The sequence below is a fragment of the Jaculus jaculus genome, chromosome 6 (genome assembly GCF_020740685.1).
Source record: "Jaculus jaculus isolate mJacJac1 chromosome 6, mJacJac1.mat.Y.cur, whole genome shotgun sequence".
In the NCBI taxonomy this organism is placed as follows: domain Eukaryota; kingdom Metazoa; phylum Chordata; class Mammalia; order Rodentia; family Dipodidae; genus Jaculus; species Jaculus jaculus.
In genome coordinates, this window is record NC_059107.1 from 77,304,189 (window position 1) to 77,324,125 (window position 19,937).

At 40.6% G+C, this 19,937-nt stretch overlaps 1 protein-coding gene across 1 annotated transcript in view; it reads left to right on the top strand.

Moving 5' to 3' along the window:
• The first annotated feature begins 2,278 nt into the window (after window positions 1-2,278).
• The window catches only part of Aplf (aprataxin and PNKP like factor), a 103,722-nt gene continuing 86,063 nt past the window's right edge, over window positions 2,279-19,937 (top strand). The window contains exons 1-3 of the mRNA XM_045152205.1: window positions 2,279-2,486; window positions 7,979-8,124; window positions 8,655-8,787. Coding sequence (XP_045008140.1) covers window positions 2,279-2,486; window positions 7,979-8,124; window positions 8,655-8,787 — 487 coding nt within the window. The remainder of the gene's footprint in view (window positions 2,487-7,978; window positions 8,125-8,654; window positions 8,788-19,937) is intronic.

The following is a 19,937-nucleotide window of genomic DNA, read 5'->3' on the forward strand; positions in this document are numbered from 1 at the left end:
AAAGACGGAAAATGACGGGATCTTGAGCAGGGAAAGAAGCCTCTCCCGAGCCAAGGTGGAAGAATTCCAGCACAATTAACATTTTTTTATATGTTTTTCCTGATTTATTTATTTTTATTTATTTATTAGAGACAGAGAGAGAGAGAGAATGGGCATGCCAGGGCCTCCAGCCACTGGAAACAAACTCCAGATTCATGTGCCACCATGTGCATCTGGCTTACATGGGATCTGGAGAGTCAAACCTGGGTCCCTAGGCTTCCCAGGCAAGCGCCTTAACCACTAAGCCAGCTCTCCAGCCCCACAATTAACATTTGCTATAAAAGGCTGTCAATTAGAGATAATATTACACACACACACACACACAGAGAGAGAGAGAGAGAGAGAGAGAGAGAGAGAGAGAGAGATTTGGGTTTTTTTTGATGCAGGGATTTGCTCTAGCCCAGGCTGGCCTGGAAATGGCTCTGTAGTCTCAGACTACAGAGCCTCAAACTCATGGTGATCCTCCAACCTCTGTCTCTCCAATGCTAGGATTAAAGGTGTGTGCCACCACACTGGCTCCTTTATATATATAATATAGAAACAGCAATGAACCGGGTTTAAGATCTAAATGTATATGACCTTGGATAGGGCCCCTTCCTTTCCCCAGACATTTATTTCCTGGGAACCTTGATCAAGATTATTATTAATTATTATTGCCATTATTGTTTTATAGCAAGTATACTGTCGAATCTCTGTGATCTAGAGGCTTACCTTACCAATTACCATCCTGTAAGGTGACCCTTAGGAACCATCTTGTGGTCTAATGTCTTTAGCAACCCTTTAAAGGGAATACTTCCAACCCTTGAGCTGGTAAGCCAAAATAAACTCTTTTTTTTCCCAAAGCTGCTCTTGGTTGGGTGATTTCTACCAGCAATGTGAACCTGACTGCAACAATATGGTGAGGTTTGGTTTATGAGAGTGAGAAGGAGCTTTGCCTGGACTGGGTTAGAGGCAGTTTGTGTGAGAGGCTTGCAGTTATGGCCATGTCCTGAGTTGTGCAGGCTTGCATTGTGTAGAAACAGACTGGTGTATGCAGAGGGATATGGCACAGTAATGAAATATTTGGCTGAAACTTCTACTGGTTCAGCTGCAATTGAGAGATTACAACCTTTGAGATTGGGCCAGCTGACCTGCACTGGGGCAACAGGAAGGATGTAGACTCTTTTGAAGGGGCCTCAGTGCTCAAGGAGCGTCCTGTTCTTCAAAATCTGCTTTATTCCCCCTTGGATTAACAATTGGCACCCTACCTGGTATTGTGGAAAGAGAGTTTGCAACACAGTCTTGTGTTTTAGAAATGGCCATGGGCAGTGAGTGTGAAGTAGATTTGCTGGATGCCTGCATGGAGACCCAATGGAGCAGTGAGAATGAATCATGACTTGCAGTGGAGACGTAGTGGAGATGCCGGCACCAAGGAGAGCTGCTGTCCCTGCATGAAGTTTTCCAGAACTGTGAGTAGTCTAGCTGGAGGGGCGGAATTGGAATACCTGAGATTTATTGCTGGTTAGAATTATTGGACTTGGAGATTTGTCATTGACTAGAGTTGTTGGACCTGAAGCTACGGAGTTTGATTTTTGCCCTGATTGTTTTAAATCTTGTATTGGCTATTTCTTTGTTGTGCCCAATGCCATCTTTTGAAGTGTGAATGTTTATTCTGTGCCTTAATCTAGGTCCCTAAAATATGAAATTAAGGAAATACCTCTGGATGCTAAGCGTGACAGTGTGTCGCTATGCTCCCCTCACTGCTTAAGTATTTCTCTTTCTTCTTTCTTCTTCCTTTTTTTTTTTTTTTTTTTGGTTTTGCAAGATACAGTCTCACTCCAGTCCAGGCTGACCTCGCCTTGAGTTTGAGGCCAACCTGAAGTATTTCTTTTAACTTAGGTAATGACAATTCTTTTTTCCAGACCTGCTTCCCTAGAGGCTGGAGGACTACTCTTCAGTGAGGTGGGAAAGACTTCAGTCACTGGTGGACCATAGCGCAACCCTCCCCCAGAGGGAGGACCCTCTTGCCCCAGCGCCACGCTCTGAGCGCAGGTCTCCACCAATAGGAAGGGAAGACCCTCTTCACTGGTCATTTTCACAAGCTGTTGAAAAGCTCGGGGCCTGAGAATCCTGAACTACAGACCTTTACCCACTCTACTGGATCCAATTCGCCCGGGCGCAGACAGGCGCGCCTTGCTTTCTGGGATTGGTAGTTTTTCCATGCTATCTGAACTGGAGAGAGGCGAGGAAGGACGTCACCATGGACTACAAGACCCAGCGTTCCTTGAGCGCGCCCTGTGCGAAGCGGGGAGACGGGGCTTTACAGCGGCGGGCTGTGAGGGAATCCCCAACGTCACCGCCTCGGGAACTCCGGAACCGCGGGAGAGCCGAGCGGGGCCGGAGCTCGGAGCCCGCCGGGCCCTGCCCAGGCGTGTGCGAGGGAGGCGGCCGCCCGGCTCCGCACGCAGGTACGCGGCCCTGCTGGGCGTGAGGGTGGCGGTGCCCCGCGGAGGTCCGGGTCCTGCCTAGGCGCTCTTACAAGTTTGGCCACTGCCTCCCACGCTGTCGAGAAAGACGTTTGGGACATTTTTTTTTTTTTTTTTCTCAATCAACTTGAGTCAAGTCAGACGTTCCTTTATGTTGTCTTTAAAGCGCACCGACTTGTCACCATTGTCTTCTTACTGGTTGGCAAACTAGGGCCAAATCCAGGCTGGTTTTGTGCGGGCCTGTACCCAAGCACAGCATTGTCACCTTTTGATGAGTGCAAAGCCAAACTAAGCACAGCCAAGACATACAAGAGTAGAGGAAGATGTTTCACCTGCGGTAGATCAAAAGAGCGTTAGAATCATTTCCCAAGCACAGCTCTGGGGGTGGGGAGATGGTCCCTTGGTTCAAGGCACTTGCTTGCAAAGCCTGCTGTCCTGGGCTCAGTTCCCTGTTTCTATGATAGGGAAATTTGGGGTGCCTTTGAGAGCCTGTGCTGTTGGGTGGGCATTAACTTAGGAGTTGGGGTCCCCGAAGCTCAGCGGGCACACAAAGTTCTCACTCAGCTAGTGGCCTCCAGTGGTCTCCACATCTTGTCTTACGAATTTTCAATGAATGAAATCGACAGACCAGAGGACAAAATGAAGAAAGATTTTATTATAGGGAGAACTTAGAGCCTAAGAGAAAGAAAAAGTACAAGTCTCCTGCTCAGGGTTTCCTTTGAAGAGATCCCACTGGTTAAAGGGGGAAGGGGTGATGGTGGTTGCTGAACAGGTCAGTTCAACCCTGATGTTAGGTGTTTGAACTCAAATTTTCTGGGAAAGGGCAGTCTCTCCGGAGATCTTTTTTTAAAATGTATTTTATTTTAATTTACCTATGGGGAGGGGGTGGTGAGACTGCTAGGGCCTGTAGCCACTGCCAACAAACTCTAGAGGCATTGTAACAGAGAAATTGGGGTTCTGGGTGCTTCCTGGAACCCAAAGTCCTGAGTTCATATGTGCAATTGGCAATTCCAGATTCAAGAGAATGATTTTTAAAATACCACATTTTATTCAGATTTTACAAAGGAGTGTGGAAAGGGGAGGGTAGGGAAAACAAAGTGGGGAGAGAAGTACACCACAGTGGAGCCTAAAAGCCCATGTGGGCCACATGTAGCTTAGGAGTCTGTGTGACCAGGAATAGATTAGCTCTGGAGGCTGAACTTGACTTAACACAATCTATGAAAAGCCTCCTTCCCAGGAGGGGTCCTGACTGTGGAAAAACAGTTCTTTGGAACTAGGCAAAAGATAAGAAAAACTTTCCTGCCCTTTTTACCTTCAGGGGTCCAATCACCCTAACTCTACTCCCCTTCAGCATGTGCCATCATATGTATCTGGCTTATATATATATATTTTTTTAATTTTTAAAAAATATTTATTTATTTGAGAGAGAGAGAGAATGGGTGCACTAGGGCCTTTCAAGGACATAGAGTCCAGCCACTGCAAATGCACTCCAGATGCATGTGCCACCTTGTGCATCTGGCATATGTGGGTCCTGGGGAATAAAACCTGCGTCCTTAGGCTCTGCAGGCTAGCACCTTAACCTTTAAGCCATCTCTACAGTCCCTTTCCAGAAATCTTAATCCTTTAGGAGAGGTGGATGATTATTGTAAGGTTCAGGAGTGACCAAGACCATGGAGAGCCCACTGAGGCAAAAATGGAAGTTTATATGGGGTGGGGGGTGGAACACGAGCGCCAAGACTGACTCTGAAGAGCAGAGCAGTCAATTTGGGATTACAGATAGTGCGCTACATCAGTTGGGGGAAGGTGAGGAAGGGGGAAGTTTAAAAAAAGGTTTCTTTAAGGGAGATCTAAACCAGGGTGTGACACCAGACCATTAACCAAGTGACCTTGGAGATAAGGCGGGAGGAAACCTAGACCTGGGGCATTGTTAGGCAAGGAAGGGATAATGGCTGGGTGGTTCCTGGAAGAATGTGGATGACCCACTCCCTGGTATCTGTTGTTATCCTGTTGTCTTTGGTGACTCCATTTTGGGGAAGCCCATCTTGACCCCACAATTATCTTTCCTAAGAAAGAAGATATAAAACCTTCTCACATTTCTGATCTCTAGCAAAATGTTCAAGAACTTTTACTTTCAGGGACCCTGTCAAATGCCTTCACACATATAAAGCCAGATGCAAAGTGATACATCTATCTGGCATTCATTTACAATGGCAAGAAACATTGCACACACACTTTATTTTTTTTTAAAGCACCACTTTAGAGGAAACAAAGCAAGTCTTGGGATTTTATTTAGGATTCTTAAGGACATTCATATAGGGCGAAGCATTCAACTGAACTGAACTCAACTGCAATCATTTTTTTTTTTTAATTTTTGCACATGCTTCAACTCAGTTAATGGAGTACATATGGACAATATTTTAAGTTTCTCTGGGCAGGCTTAACTTGTACTTTAAATTTTTATCTGAAAATAAAGGAAAAGGTAGGTATTCTGAAGGTATATTATCTGAGTCTGCCCCTGAGAGTACATGCCTTGCCTAGTTAATAACAGGCTCATGAGCTAAGGATAAAGTGTAAAAATAGCTGGGGGCTCACATCTCTAACTCCAGTATCTGGAGGCAGAGGCAATAGGATCTCTGTAAGTTCCATGCCAGCCAGGGACATATATGAAGACCTTATCTCACACACACAAAAAAAGAAAGCTGAGAATGGTTAATATGAAGTGAAAACCAACAACAACAAAAAACCTATTAGCATTTCAGGGTTATAGTTACTTAAAAGCTTAATGAGGCCTGGTGAGATGGCTTAGCAGTTAAGGCGCTTGCCTGCAAAGCCAAAGGACCCATGTTCAATTTCTCAGGACCCATGTAATCCAGATGCACAAGGTGGTGCATATGTCTGGAGTTCATTTGTAACGACTGAAGGCCCTGGTTCACCAATTCTCTCTCTCTCTTTCTCTCAAATAAATAAAATATTTTTAAAGAATAAAAAAAAAGTTTAATAAAATTGTGTCTTGCTCTACAAAGCCCGAAGTTTTTATAGAAGCATATGCCCCTTTACAGAAAGTCTGTTAATCCAGTGTTCTTACTTCACCTAGGCTAACTTCTTTTTTTTTTTATTTTTAAATTTTTATTAACATTTTCCATGATTATAAAATATATCCCATGGTAATTCCCTCCCTCCCCACCCCCACACTTTCCCATTTGAAATTCCATTCTCCATCATATTACCTCCCCATTACAATCATTGTAATTACATATATACAATATCAACCTATTAAGTATCCTCCTCCCTTCCTTTCTCTTTCCTTTATGTCTCCTTTTTAACTTACTGGCCTCTGCTACTAAGTATTTCATTCTCACACAGAAGCCCAATCATCTGTAGCTAGGATCCACATATGAGAGAGAACATGTGGCACTTGGCTTTCTGGGCCTGGGTTACCTCACTTAGTATAATACTTTCCAGGTCCATCCATTTTTCTGCAAATTTCATAACTTCATTTTTCTTTACCACTGAGTAGAACTCCATTGTATAAATGTGCCACATCTTCATTATCCACTTATCAGTTGAGGGACATCTAGGCTGGTTCCATTTCCCAGCTATTATAAATTGAGCAGCAATAAACATGGTTGAGCACGTACTTCTAAGGAGATGAGATGAGTCCTTTGGATATATGCCTAGGAGTGCTATAGCTGGGTCATATGGTAGATCAATCTTTAGCTTTTTTAGGAACCTCCACACTGTTTTCCACAATGACTGGACCAGATTGCATTCCCACCAGCAGTGCAGAAGGGTTCCTTTTTTTCCACATCCCCGCCAACATTTATGATCCTTTGTTTTCATGATGGTGGCCAATCTGACAGGAGTGAGATGGAATCTCAATGTAGTTTTAATCTGCATTTCCCTGATGACTAGTGACGTAGAACATTTTTTTAGATGCTTATATGCCATTCGTATTTCTTCCTTTGAGAATGCTCTATTTAGCTCCATAGCCCATTTTTTGATTGGCTTGTTTGATTCCTTATTACTTAACTTTTTGAGTTTTTTGTATATCCTAGATATTAATCCTCTATCAGATATATAGCTGGCGAAGATTTTTTTCCCATTCTATAGGTTGCCTCTTTGCTTTTTTCAGTAGTGGAGTTTTGATCTTATATTAAGGTTTTTGACACACTTGGACTTGATTTTTGTGCATAGCAAGATGTGTGAATCAATCAATTTCCTGCATATGGTTTTCCAGTTTGTCCAGCACCATTTGTTGAATATGCTGCCTTTTTTCCAGCCTATATTGTTAGGGCCTTTGTCAAATATGAAGTAGCTGTAGTTACTTGACCCAAAGTATGCATCCTTAATTCTGTTCCATTGGTCTATACTCCTGTTTTTATGCCAGTACCATGCTGTTTTTATTACTATGGCTTTGTAGTATAGCTTTAGATCAGGTATGGTGATGCCTTCAGAGGTGTTTCTTTTCTGAGGATATGCTTGGATATCCTTGGCCTTCTGCCATTCCATATGAATTTTGAGATCACTTTTTCTATCTCTGTGAAGAACAATGTTGGGATTTTTATTGGTAATGCATTAAATGTATATATTGCCTTTGGTAAGATTGCCATTTTCACAAGTGGGAATGTGTTCATGTGGGGCAGGGAGGGTGTTTACCCGTGCTGGTGGCTATGCTGTCCTGGGTTCTCTTGACTGCAGTTAGTGCAAAAGGAACATGTGGCTGGGACTATGGCTGGGACGGCTGCTTGAGGGGATTGGAGGGCTGGTGGACTACCTTAGAGTGTGGGAATCAGCCAATTCCCCCCTTCTTTTTGCCTCTCCACAGCCCCCCACTGGGGGTTTGTTAGAGTCTGCTCCTCCCTAGAAGACCCAATGGACCCTTAATGTCTTGCCTTTCCTTCCCCAGGAGGTACAGTGTGGTTAGGCAGATGCCATCTTGACTGGAAGTCTCTTTAAAATTTTTTTAAAAATTATTTATTTGAGAGAGAGATAGGTAGGTAGAGAGAGAATGAGCATGCCAGGGCCTCCAGGCACTGCAAATGAACTCCAGATGCATGTGCCACCAAGAGCATCTGTCTTACTTGGTCCTGGGAAACTGAACCTGGGTCCTGAAGGCTTTACATGCAAGTGCCTTAACTGTTAAGCCATCTCTCCAGCCCTGTATTATCTCTTTAAATACAGGCTGGTGGTTTCATTTTTAGCTGGGAACAAATTGTATAAGTGAGTAGCTTTTAAACGTTGAGAGAAATGCTGCCATTCATCTCATAGATTGCTGCAGTGGCCAAAGATGAAAAATATATTCAAGTCTATAGTTCATTCTACTGGACTGTAATCTGCTTTTTAAGCATTTGCTTTCTGACAAAAGGAGCCCACCTTCCCAGCCAGATGTACTCAGAAGCATCACATTTACAACCTCATCATTTATAGCAGAAATGTTTTAACTGTTAAAAGCCAACTTCTGTTTTATTTCATAGAAGCAGCCAAAATGCTTGATGAAGATGAGATGTTGAATAATATTCCAAAGCCTTCTGTGGTTAATTTGCCTAACAAGATAACAGGTTCCTCACAGCCACAAAGCCCAGAAAGGACCAAGATCCAGTCTACTGCTGCAGATGGTGTGGTGAGAAACTTAAGATCTTGTCTACTTCTAGCTTGTTTTTTCAGATTATTTCAGGGAGAGAAAAGACACCTGAAGTTAGGCATGTTGTAACTGACACTGATCTGCTTTTTCTGGTTTTAAGTTGGGCTCTAAATAACGCTAGGGGTCTAGAGAGATGGCTTAGCAGTTAAGGCATTTGCCTGCAAAGCCAAAGGATCCTGGTTTGATTTTCCAGAATCCACGTAAGCCAGATGCACAAGGGGGCACATCCATCTGGAGTTCATTAGCAGTGACTTGAGGAACTGGCATGCCCACTCTCTCCCTCCCCCCTCTCTCTGCCTCTTTCTCGCAAATAAGTAAGTATATATATAAAAGAATATGACACTAGGCTTATACTTCAAGTAATAGGTAATGCATTTTGTAATAAATTTAATAAACTCTATAGTTGTGGATAGGTGTTTTAATGGTAGTTTTCTGCAAGGTGAATAATTTAAAAATTCATTAAGAATGCATAGTTATCTTTAGGAATTAACTTATAGATGTCCATTTAGTCCTACCTAGATGAATGTAGAGACATCATCAAGGAGCAGTCAATCCTTGGCCAGAGGAAAAGAATCCTTCCAGTTTGGATGTTAGCAGAAAATTTAAGTGATCCAAATCTTTCAGCACCTATTATCTGTGGAGGTAGGCTTTTGTTTCTGCCAATGTTGAATTGCAAGACAACATTAAGTATTACTTGAAAGTTTTTGCACAAGGTATAGTTTATCTTGACATTTTTTAACATTTTATTTTAATGTATTTATTTATTTTGTGACATGGTCTCCCATGTGTGTGTGTGTGTGTGTGTGTGTATAAAATATCCAGGCTGGCAATGAACTTGTGTTGCTCCTGCCTTAGCCTCCTGAGTGCTAGGATACAGGGATATAGCAACAGTTGCCAGCTTAAGAAATGAAAGAAATGTTTTTAGGTGTGTACTTGGAATCTAATTTAAAACATAAACTATTATTTTATGCCACATATCAAACACCATTCTACTGACTTTTTTGTGTGTTGTATGTATGGTGTGGTATGTATGTGGTCTGTGTACATGTATAAATAAGTATGTGTGCCAACACACTTTCATAGGCCAGAGGAGAATTCTAGTGTCTTCTCATTTGGGTGTTTCCTTGGGATGGAGTCTCTCACTGGACCCAGCACTGCCATTTTCAGTCAGACTGGCTGACCAGGGAGCCCCAGAAATTCTCCTCTCATCCTTCTCCACAAGACTTGGGTTATAGGCATGCATGGCCATACACAGCTTCATTGTTTTATCTAATAATGATATAATCTATGTGTTAGATACGATATTTCAGTAGATTTTCACATGAACCTGTTGGTGTCATGTCTAAGATTTAACGGGCAGCACAGTAAGAATAAGGTAGCTAAATAAAAACTAAATGCCAGATGCAGAATGTGTGCTGAGAAATTCAAAGGACATGTGACCTCTGACGTGTGCAGCTCACTGTTGTGGCAGATGCCACAGAGCTTTGTGTCTCCTGCTGGGCATTCAGCTGTTTCAAGATTTTTTTAAATGTTTGGAGGTAACAGACCTTTCTTAGGCTAGTTTGATTAAAGGGGAATTTGTGAGATTAGTTAGGATGGTTCTCCAAATCCAAGTGTCACATCACATGGGATGTGTGGCAGGGTGCTAGGGAGATGGTTTAGTAGATGAAGTGCCTGCTGTCCAAGTGTATTGACCTGATATTGGTCCCAGAACTCATGTAAAGCCAGTAGTGCGTCTGTAATCCCAGCTGCCCTGTGGCAAGATGGGTGGCAGAGACAGGAGAATCCCAGAATCTCATGGGTCAGGCAACCTGGTATTTAGCACAAGAGACCCTGCCTCAAACAAGGTAGACGGCAAGGACCAGCACTTGAAGTTGGCCTGACACCCATGTGTGCACCACGGCATGGGTGTGCGCACACTCACAAAAATAATAATAAATTATGCAGTATTCCTTGTCTTACCCATGGATAGTACACATGGTACCATATTATCTTTATCCAGTCATCTGTTGATAACTCTTAGGTTGGTTCTTTTTTTTTTTTTTCTGGTTTCACATACCATTTATTAAGATAATTTGCATTAGTTCCATTTTACAAATAATCTGGACATGGTAGTACATGTTTATAATCCCAGAAATTGAAATATTTTTTTAAATAATAAACTATAGCCCTTTCTCACCAAGTTAAAATTTTATTTTATTTTTTAATTTATTTTATTTTATTCAAGGTAGGGTCTCACTCTAGGCTAGGCTGACCTAGAATTCACTATGTAGTTTCAGGTTGGCCTTGAATGCACAGTGATCCTCCACCTCTTTTTTTAGTTAATTTATTTTTTATTAACAACTTCCATGATTGTAAACAATATCCCATGGTAATGTCCTCCTTCCCCCACTTTCCCTTTTGAAACTCCACGCTCTATCATATCCCCTCCCCCTCTCAATCAGTCTCTCTTTTATTTTGATGCCATCATATTTTCCTCCTATATGATGGTGTTGTATAGATAGTGTCAGGCACTGTGAGGTCATGGATATCCAGGCCATTTTGTGTCTGGAGGAGCACATTGTAAGGAGTCTTACACTTCCTTTGGCTCTTACAATATTTCTGCCATTAGGTTGGTTCTTTATTCTGACCCTTGTGAATATTTTTCCAGTAAACAAGGGTTGGATTCTCATTACTGCAACAGACATCTGAGAAAATTAACTTATGAAAGAGAAAGTTTATGAGTTATTAGAGCAACAGTTAGTCATTGTGTGTGTGTGGGGGGGGCAATACTTCTGGATATTCCCTCCAACCCTGAGGCTCTTATAATCTTTCTGCTCTCCCACAAAATTCCTGAGCCTTAGTGGGTGTATTTTAAATCTACTTTAACCCACAACCCCATGGTGAATACCATTCCTACTGAGGAGGGCCCTCAGTGGAATGGGCCACAGAGGAGGGAAATGATGATAACAACAAATGATGTGTCCATACAGAATTTCTACTTAATAAAAAAAAAAAAAAGGTTTATAGTGGCTCATAGTTTTGAGGGTCTCAGTCCATAATTAGCTAGCCTGGAGAGGGAAGATCCACAGTGGCAGGGAAAACGACAGCATGAGCAGAGGGTGGACATCACCCCCTGGCCAACATAAGGTGGACAATAGCAATAGGAGGGTGTGCCAAACAATGGCAAAGGGACAGTGGCTATAATCCCCATAAGCCCACCCAACAATACTCTGCCTCCAGGAGGCATTAATTCCCAAATCTCCATCAGCTGGGAACCTAGCATTCAGAACACCGAAGTTTATGGGGGACACCTGAATCAAACCACCACATTATGCCCCTGGCCCCCATAAACTGATAGCATACATGGTGTAAAATACAATGCATTCATTCCATCCTAAAAGTCCACATAGTTTTTATCAATCCTAATGATGTTCAAACATCCCCATAATCCAATATCTTTTAACTAAGCCATAATACCAAAAAATCACCTCCCAAAACCCATAATGGCACAGAATAAACATTCACGGTGCAAAAGATGGCATTGGGCATAGCAAAGAAATATTCAGCCATTACAAAATTTAAAACAATAATGGCAAACATCAAATTCTGTAGCTTCAAGTCCAACAACTCTAGCCAATGACAAATCTACAAGTCTGATAATTCTAACCAGCAACAAGTTTCTGGTATTCCAATTATGCTCCTCCAGTTAGGCTACTCACAGTCCTGGAAAATTTCACTGGGGTCAGCAGCTCTCCTTAGCAGCCATTTCATGGTACTGGCATCTCCATTGGGTCTCTACTGCAACCCATGGTTCATCCTCTTGGCCCCATGGGGTCTCCATGCAGGCATCCAGCAAACCTGCTTCGCACTGCCCATGGCCATTTCCAAAATACAAGACTGTGTTGCAAACTCAGTGACCTTCTGTTTCCTGCATGTCTTATATTCCACAATACCAGTGCCAATTTGTTAACCCAGGGAGGAATAAAGCAGACTTTGAAGACTAGGACACTCCTTGAGCACTCAGGCCCCTTCAAAAGAGTCTACATTCTTCCTGTTGCCCCTCTGCATGTCAGCTGGCTCAATCTCAAAAGTTGTAATCTTTCAATTGCAGCTGAATAGGCATCAGTTCACCCAAATATTTCATTTTTTTTTTCTGAGCCATATCCCTCTGCTCACACCAGTTCATTTCTACACAAAGCAACCCTGCACAACTTCTCAGGACACTAGCATAAGAGCAAGCTTCTCATGCAAACTTCTAGCCCAGTCAAAGCAAAGCTCTTTCTCACCCTCATAAGCCAAACCTCACAGTCCACAGTTCTTACTGCATTCAGGTCTTTCAATTCTGACCAGAATAGTCGATCAAGGCATCTCTTAGGCCAACGTTTCAAATCTTTCCACATTCCTCTTGAAAATCAACTTCAAAAGGCCAAATCCACAGTCAGGTGTCTAGCAGCATTCGGGTAGAAACCACCCAACCAAGAGCAGCTTGTGGGAAAAGTGGTTTATTTTGGCTTGCTGGCTAGAAGGGGAAGCTCCACAATGGCAGGGAAAATGACAGGATGAGCAGAGTGTGGACATCACCCCCTGGCCAACATAAGGTGGACAATAGCAACAGGAGAGTGTGCCAAACAGTGGCAAAGGGATGCTGGCTATGATACTACAAGCCTGCCCCCAACAATACACTGTCTGCAGGAGGCATTCATTCCCAAATCTCTATCAGCTGGGAATCAAGCATTCAGAGCACCTAAGCTTATGTGGGGCACTTAGGGGTGGACTGCATGGGCCGGAACAGGGGTGAAGAACTCTCGGACTACTTCCTGCTGGGTTGGGGGCTAGTAGATCTCTCTAGGTGTCTCATGGAGTCCTGTGGGAGTTGCATGTTCAGGGGCTAATATTTAGTGGCCTTGAAGAATTCAGTGACTCACTGTGAAGATGTGTATTCTACCTTGGAGGAATTCAGTGAGGCATCTGAGTATGTAAGGATCAAAAGAGATGGTGAACATTGTCATAATCAGGGGAATTAAGCACATGTCAGAGACAGGGTAAGTTTAACTTGAAGGGAGTAGAGCTGTGAGATTTCTTAACTTATAGCAATATAATAACTTATAACAATAGATATCTTAGCTGGTCACAGAGAGATGTCAGGTCACATGCAGATAAATAATATTTTTTTATTTTTTAATTTTTAAATGGCTAATTTAGCCTAAAATATTATTGGCACTGGACTGGTAACATTTACCTCTCACAATCATTGTACTCCATCATTGAACTCTTAGTCACATAAGTGTGGCTTTTGGGAGTTTTAGCTTTTAGTTTCCCATTTGCCAAACTTCATTTTCAGTTTGTGTACATAGTAGGCTGTTATCCCATGTCAATCTTATGAATAGGCAAGGAGGCAGCTCTTCAGGAGAATGATACTTATTAGAGCCATTAAGAAAGAAACACCTAGATCATGTCAAATCTATTAACTATTATATCTGGTTATTATCCATGTATGAGTTTTCACAGTTGACATGACCATTATATTTAAGGTTGAAAAATAACAATATTGGTGATGGGTAAGGAAGAAGGAATTGTTAATTTGGATGGGAAGTTAATTGGAACTTGTTGAAATAAAAGATTTAATTAGGTAAGGTAGGAAGTATAAGAGATTAGTATTGGAGCAATGTTTGAAATATCTCAAATTATTTTAAATTTAAATATGATAGAGAATAAGAAGTTAACTAATTCTGAAGTTTAGGTTTGAAGGTTTCTTTTTGTGTAAGTCTTTACTAGAGAAGGTTCATAGTTTTAAAGTCAAAAAGGTCAAAAATTCTTATCTTTAGGGGAATTAATGAAAGTATGTTAGGCTAAAAGGCTAAAAGTTTGATTAGTCTTAATAATTTGTTACTACCAGTTTTTTGAAACATAATGATATTATATTTCATATAATTATATTGGTTATATAATACAATGAAATATATTTTATATAATTAAGCTCAGTTTTATCTATTAGAATAACTTTATAGCAAATAAATAAAAGTCTTACCCAATGGGAAAACATAAAAGAGTAGAATACTTAAGAAACCTATTGTTGCCTGTGAAGCCTAGGACCTCGGTTTGAGGCTCGATTCCCCAGGACCCATGTTAGCCAGATGCACAAGGGGGTGCACGCGTCTGGAGTTGATTTGTAGTGGTTGGAGGCCCTGGCGCACCCATTCTCTCTCTCTCTCTCTCTCTCTCTCTCTGTGTCACTCTCAACTAAATAAATAAATAAATGAACAACAATAAAAAAGAAACCTATTGTTGTAAACAGGTGTCCTATGCAACAAAAAGGCTTAATTTTGATTTTTATGTTACATTTAGATATAGTTTAAAGAAATAGACAAAACTAGTTAAAACATCTTGATTTTGTTATCCTTGCTATTGATATGGTAAACTAAGGCTTACAGAACAGGCATCAGAGACAGAGTAGAGAATCAGTCTATTTCTACATCAGTGTGAGTCCACGGGAACTCTTCTAAAGCCTGAAAAAATGGTTAATTAGTAGAGAGATATTTGTATGGAGTTAAGAAGAAATACAAGATAATTTTAGTACTGGACAGAAGATGTAATATAAACTATGACCTTGAAACAGCACAAAAATTACAATGTCAGTACAAAAGATGATGTAGTATAAGACATTGGCAGCATAAAAGTTTATTAAAGTACAAGACATAACTTTGTACCAGAGGTCTTTAACTTTTCTTTTATTGTAAGATGAGATAAGACATTATAAATAAATTTATTACCTTATTATACAGAATTGTTTGAACTATGTAAACAATTAAGGTAAGAGAAATAGAGAAACCTCTTTTTAGAATGTAGCACATCTTATTCTTTAAATATCTAATAGTTATAAGTGCAGACAGAACATGTCAAGTAAGACAGCATAACGTTTTGGCATTTGTATTTGGTAACATCTTTAATTAGTTTAGATACCTGTGTGAGTACAAATTACCCAGGGAAGGTTGGAAGTAGGGCCATAGAGTTTGAAATCATTTATTTTAGATGAAGACCATTGTTTGAGCATGGGGGTATACCCTGAGTTAGAGAATGTGTCTTAAAAGTTAATTTATTTATGAGTAACGAACTTGAGATGCCAGAAGTGAGACAGGTTTGAAGTAGGGTCTCACTCTGGCCCAGACTGAACTGGAATTCACTATGTATTCTCAGGTGGCCTCAAACTCATGGCGATCCTCCTACCTTTGCCTCCCAAGTTCTGGGATTAAAAGCAGGTGCCACCATGCCTGTTTTTTACCTTTTTTTTTTTTTTTTTTGGTTTTTCGAGGTAGGGTCTCACTCTGGCTCAGGCTGACCTGGAATTCACTATGTGGTCTCAGGGTGGCCTCGAACTCTTGGAGATCCTCCTACCTCTGCCTCCCGAGTGCTGGGATTAAAGGCGTGCGCCACCACGCCCGGCTTGTTTTTTACCTTTTTTTTTAAATTTTATTTATTTATTTATTTGAGAGTGACAGACACAGAGAGAAAGACAGATAGAGGGAGAGAGAGAATGGGCGCGCCAGGGCTTCCAGCCTCTGCAAACGAACTCCAGACGCGTGCGCCCCCTTGTGCATCTGGCTAACGTGGGACCTGGGGAACCGAGCCTCGAACCGGGGTCCTTAGGCTTCACAGGCAAGCGCTTAACCGCTAAGCCATCTCTCCAGCCCGTTTTTTACCTTTTTTTTTTTTTTTCCGGCACTCTAAGTATTCTTTTTTTTTTTTTTTTAATTTTTATTAACATTTTCCATGATTATAAAATATATCCCATGGTAATTCCCTCCCTCCCCACCCCCACACTTTCCCGTTTGAAATTCCATTCTCAATCATATTACCTCCCCATTACAATCATTGTAATTACATATATACAATATCAACCTATTAAGCATCCTCCTCCCTTCCTTTCTCCACCCTTTATGTCTCCTTTTCAACTTACTGGCCTCTGCTACTAAGTATTTTCATTCTCACACAGAAGCTCAGTCATCTGTAGCTAGGATCCCCATATGAGAGAGAACATGTGGCGCTTGGCTTTCTGGGCCTGGGTTACCTGACTTAGTATAATACTTTCCAGGTCCATCCATTTTTCTGCAAATTTCATAACTTCATTTTTCTTTACCGCTGAGTAGAACTCCATTGTATAAATGTACCACATCTTCATTATCCACTCATCTGTTGAGGGACATCTAGGCTGGTTCCATTTCCCAGCTATTATAAATTGAGCAGCAATAAACATGGTTGAGCATGTACTTCTAAGGAAATGAGATGAGTCCTTTGGATATATGCCTAGGAGTGCTATAGCTGGGTCATATGGTAGATCAATCTCTAGCTGCTTTAGGAACCTCCACACTGTTTTCCACAATGGCTGGACCAGATTGCATTCCCACCAGCAGTGCAGAAGGGTTCCTTTTTTGCCACATCCCCGCCAACATTTATGATCATTTGTTTTCATGATGGTGGCCAATCTGACAGGAGTGAGATGGAATCTCAATGTAGTTTTAATCTGCATTTCCCTGATGACTAGTGACGTAGAACATTTTTTTAGGTGCTTATATGCCATTCGTATTTCTTCCTTTGAGAACTCTCTATTTAGCTCCTTAGCCCATTTTTTGATTGGCTTGTTTGATTCCTTATTGGTTAACTTTTTGAGTTCTTTGTATATCCTATATATTAATCCTCTATCAGATATATAGCTGGCGAAGATTTTTTCCCATTCTGTAGGTTGCCTCTTTGCTTTTTTCACTGTGTCCTTTGCGGTGCAAAATCTTTGTACTTTCATTAAGTCCCAGTGGTTAATCTGTGGTTTTATTGCCTGAGCAATTGGGGTTGTATTCAGAAAGTCTTTGCCAAGACCAATATGTTGAAGGGTTTCCCCTACTTTTTTCTCTAGCAGTTTCAAAGTTTCCGGTCTGATGTTAAGGTCTTTAATCCATTTGGACTTAATTCTTGTGCATGGCGAGAGAGAAGAATCTATTTTCATCCTTCTGCAGATATTTATCCAGTTTTCAAAACACCATTTGCTGAAGAGGCTGTCTCTTCTCCAATGAGTATTTTTGGCATTTTTATCGAATATCAGGTGGCTATAGCTACTTGGGCTTACATCTGGGTCCTCTATTCTGTTCCACTGATCTACATGTCTGTTTTTGTGCCAGTACCATGCTGTTTTTGTTACTATGGCTCTGTAGTATAGGTTAAAATCAGGTATGGTGATACCACCAGCCTCTTTTTTGTTGCTCAGTATTATTTTAGATATTCGAGGTTTTTTGTGATTCCAAATGAATTTTTGGATTGTTTTTTCTATTTCCATGAAGAAAGCCTTTGGAATTTTGATAGGGATTGCATTAAATGTGTAGATTGCTTTAGGTAAGATTGCCATTTTCACGATATTGATTCTTCCAAGCCAGGAACAAGGGATGTTTCTCCACTTTCTAGTGTCTTCTGCAATTTCTCGCTTGAGTGTTTTAAAGTTCTCATTGTATAGATTCTTTACTTCCTTGGTTAGGTTTATTCCAAGGTATTTTATTTTTTTTGATGCAATTGTGAATGGGAGTGATTCTCTGATTTCATCCTCTGTGTGTTTGGTGTTAGCATATACGAAGGCTATTGATTTCTGTGTATTTATTTTGTATCCTGCTACATTGCTGTAGGTTTTGATCAGCTCTAACAGCTTGCTAGTAGAGTCTTTAGGGTCCTTTATGTATAGAATCATGTCATCTGCAAATAATGATAACTTGATTTCTTCCTTTCCAATTTGTATCCCTTTTATGTGTGTCTCTTGCCTTATTGCTATGGCTAAGACTTCCAAAACTATATTAAATAGAAGTGGAGACAGTGGACACCCTTGTCTTGTTCCTGATTTTAGTGGAAAAGCTTCCAGTTTTTCCCCATTTAGTAATATGTTGGCTGTAGGCTTGTCATAAATAGCCTTTATTATATTGAGATATGTTCCTTCTATTCCCAGTCTCTGTAGGACTTTTATCATGAAGGGATGTTGGATTTTGTCAAATGCTTTCTCTGCATCTAATGAGATGATCATGTGATTTTTGTCCTTCAACCCATTTATGTAATGTATTACATTTATAGATTTGTGTATGTTGAACCATCCCTGCATCTCTGGGATAAAGCCTACTTGGTCAGGGTGAATGATCTTTTTGATATACTCTTGTATTCTGTTTACCAATATTTTGTTGAGAATTTTTGCATCTATGTTCATGAGGGAGATTGGTCTGTAATTTTCTTTTTTTGTTCTATCTTTGCCTGGTTTTGGTATCAGGGTGATGCTGGCCTCATAGAAGGAGTTTGGTAGAATTCCTTCTTTTTCTATTTCCTGGAAAAGCTTAAGAAGCAATGGTGTTAGCTCTTCCTTAAAAGTCTGGTAAAATTCAGCAGTGAATCCATCCGGGCCTGGGCTTTTTTTAGTTGGGAGATTATTGATAACTGCTCGGATCTCCATGTTTGTTATAGGTCTATTTAAGTGATTAATCTCATTTTGATTTAATTTAGGTGGTCATATAGATCAAGGAAATCATCCATTTCTTTCAGATTTTCATACTTTGTGGAGTATATGCTTTTATAGTATGTCCCTATAATTTTTTGAATTTCTCTGGAATCTGTTGTGATGTTACCTTGTTCATCTCTTATTTTTTTAATTTGTGTCTCTTCTCTCTTTCTTTTGGTCAGATTTGCTAAGGGTTTATCAATCTTGTTTATCCTTTCAAAGAACCAACTCTTTGTTTCATTAATTCTTTGGATTGTTCTTTTTGTTTCTATTTCATTAATTTCTGCCCTAATCTTTATTATTTCTTCCCGTCTACTACTTTTTGGTTTGCCTTGTTCTTCTTTTTCCAAGGCTTTCAGGCGAAGCATTAGGTTGTTTACTTGCGACCTTTCTAATTTCTTAATATAGGCACTTAAGGCTATAAATTTACCTCTTAGAACTGCCTTCATTGTGTCCCAGAGATTTTGGTATGTTGTGTTCTCATTATCATTTGACTCTATAAATTTTTTGATTTCCTTTTTGATTTCTTCATTGACCCACTCATCATTTAGTAGTGTATTGTTTAGTTTCCATGATTTTGTGTATGCTCTATAGCCTTTCTTGCTACTGATTTGTAGTTTAATTCCATTGTGGTCAGATAGAATGCAAGGAATTATTTCAATTTTCCTGAATTTGTTAAGATTTGCTTTGTGTCCTAATATATGGTCTATTTTAGAGAATGTTCCATGTGCTGCTGAAAAGAATGTATATTCTGCAGCCTTTGGATGAAATGTCCTGTATATATCTCTTAGGTCCATTCCTTCTATGACCTCATTTAGTCCAGATGCCTCTCTGTTTATTCTTTCCCTGGATGACCTGTCAATTGATGAGAGTGGGGTGTTAAAGTCACCCACCACCACTGTGTTTGGTGTTATCTGTGACCTTAGTTCTAATAGTGTTTGTTTGACGAATTTGGGAGCCCTCATGTTAGGTGCATATATGTTTAGGATTGTAATGTCCTCCTGTTGGAGTGTGCCCTTAATCAATATAAAGTGACCTTCCTTATCTTTCTTGACTAACGTCGGACTAAAGTCTACCCTGTCTGATATTAGGATAGCAACCCCTGCTTGTTTTCTAGGCCCATTTGCTTGAAACACCGTCTTCCAACCTTTCACCCTAAGATAATGTCTATCCTTTGTAGAAAGGTGAGTTTCTTGGAGACAACAAATTGTAGGATCCTGCTTTTTAACCCAGTCTGCAAATCTATGTCTTTTCGTTGGGGCATTGAGACCGTTGATATTAAGAGATATTATTGAAA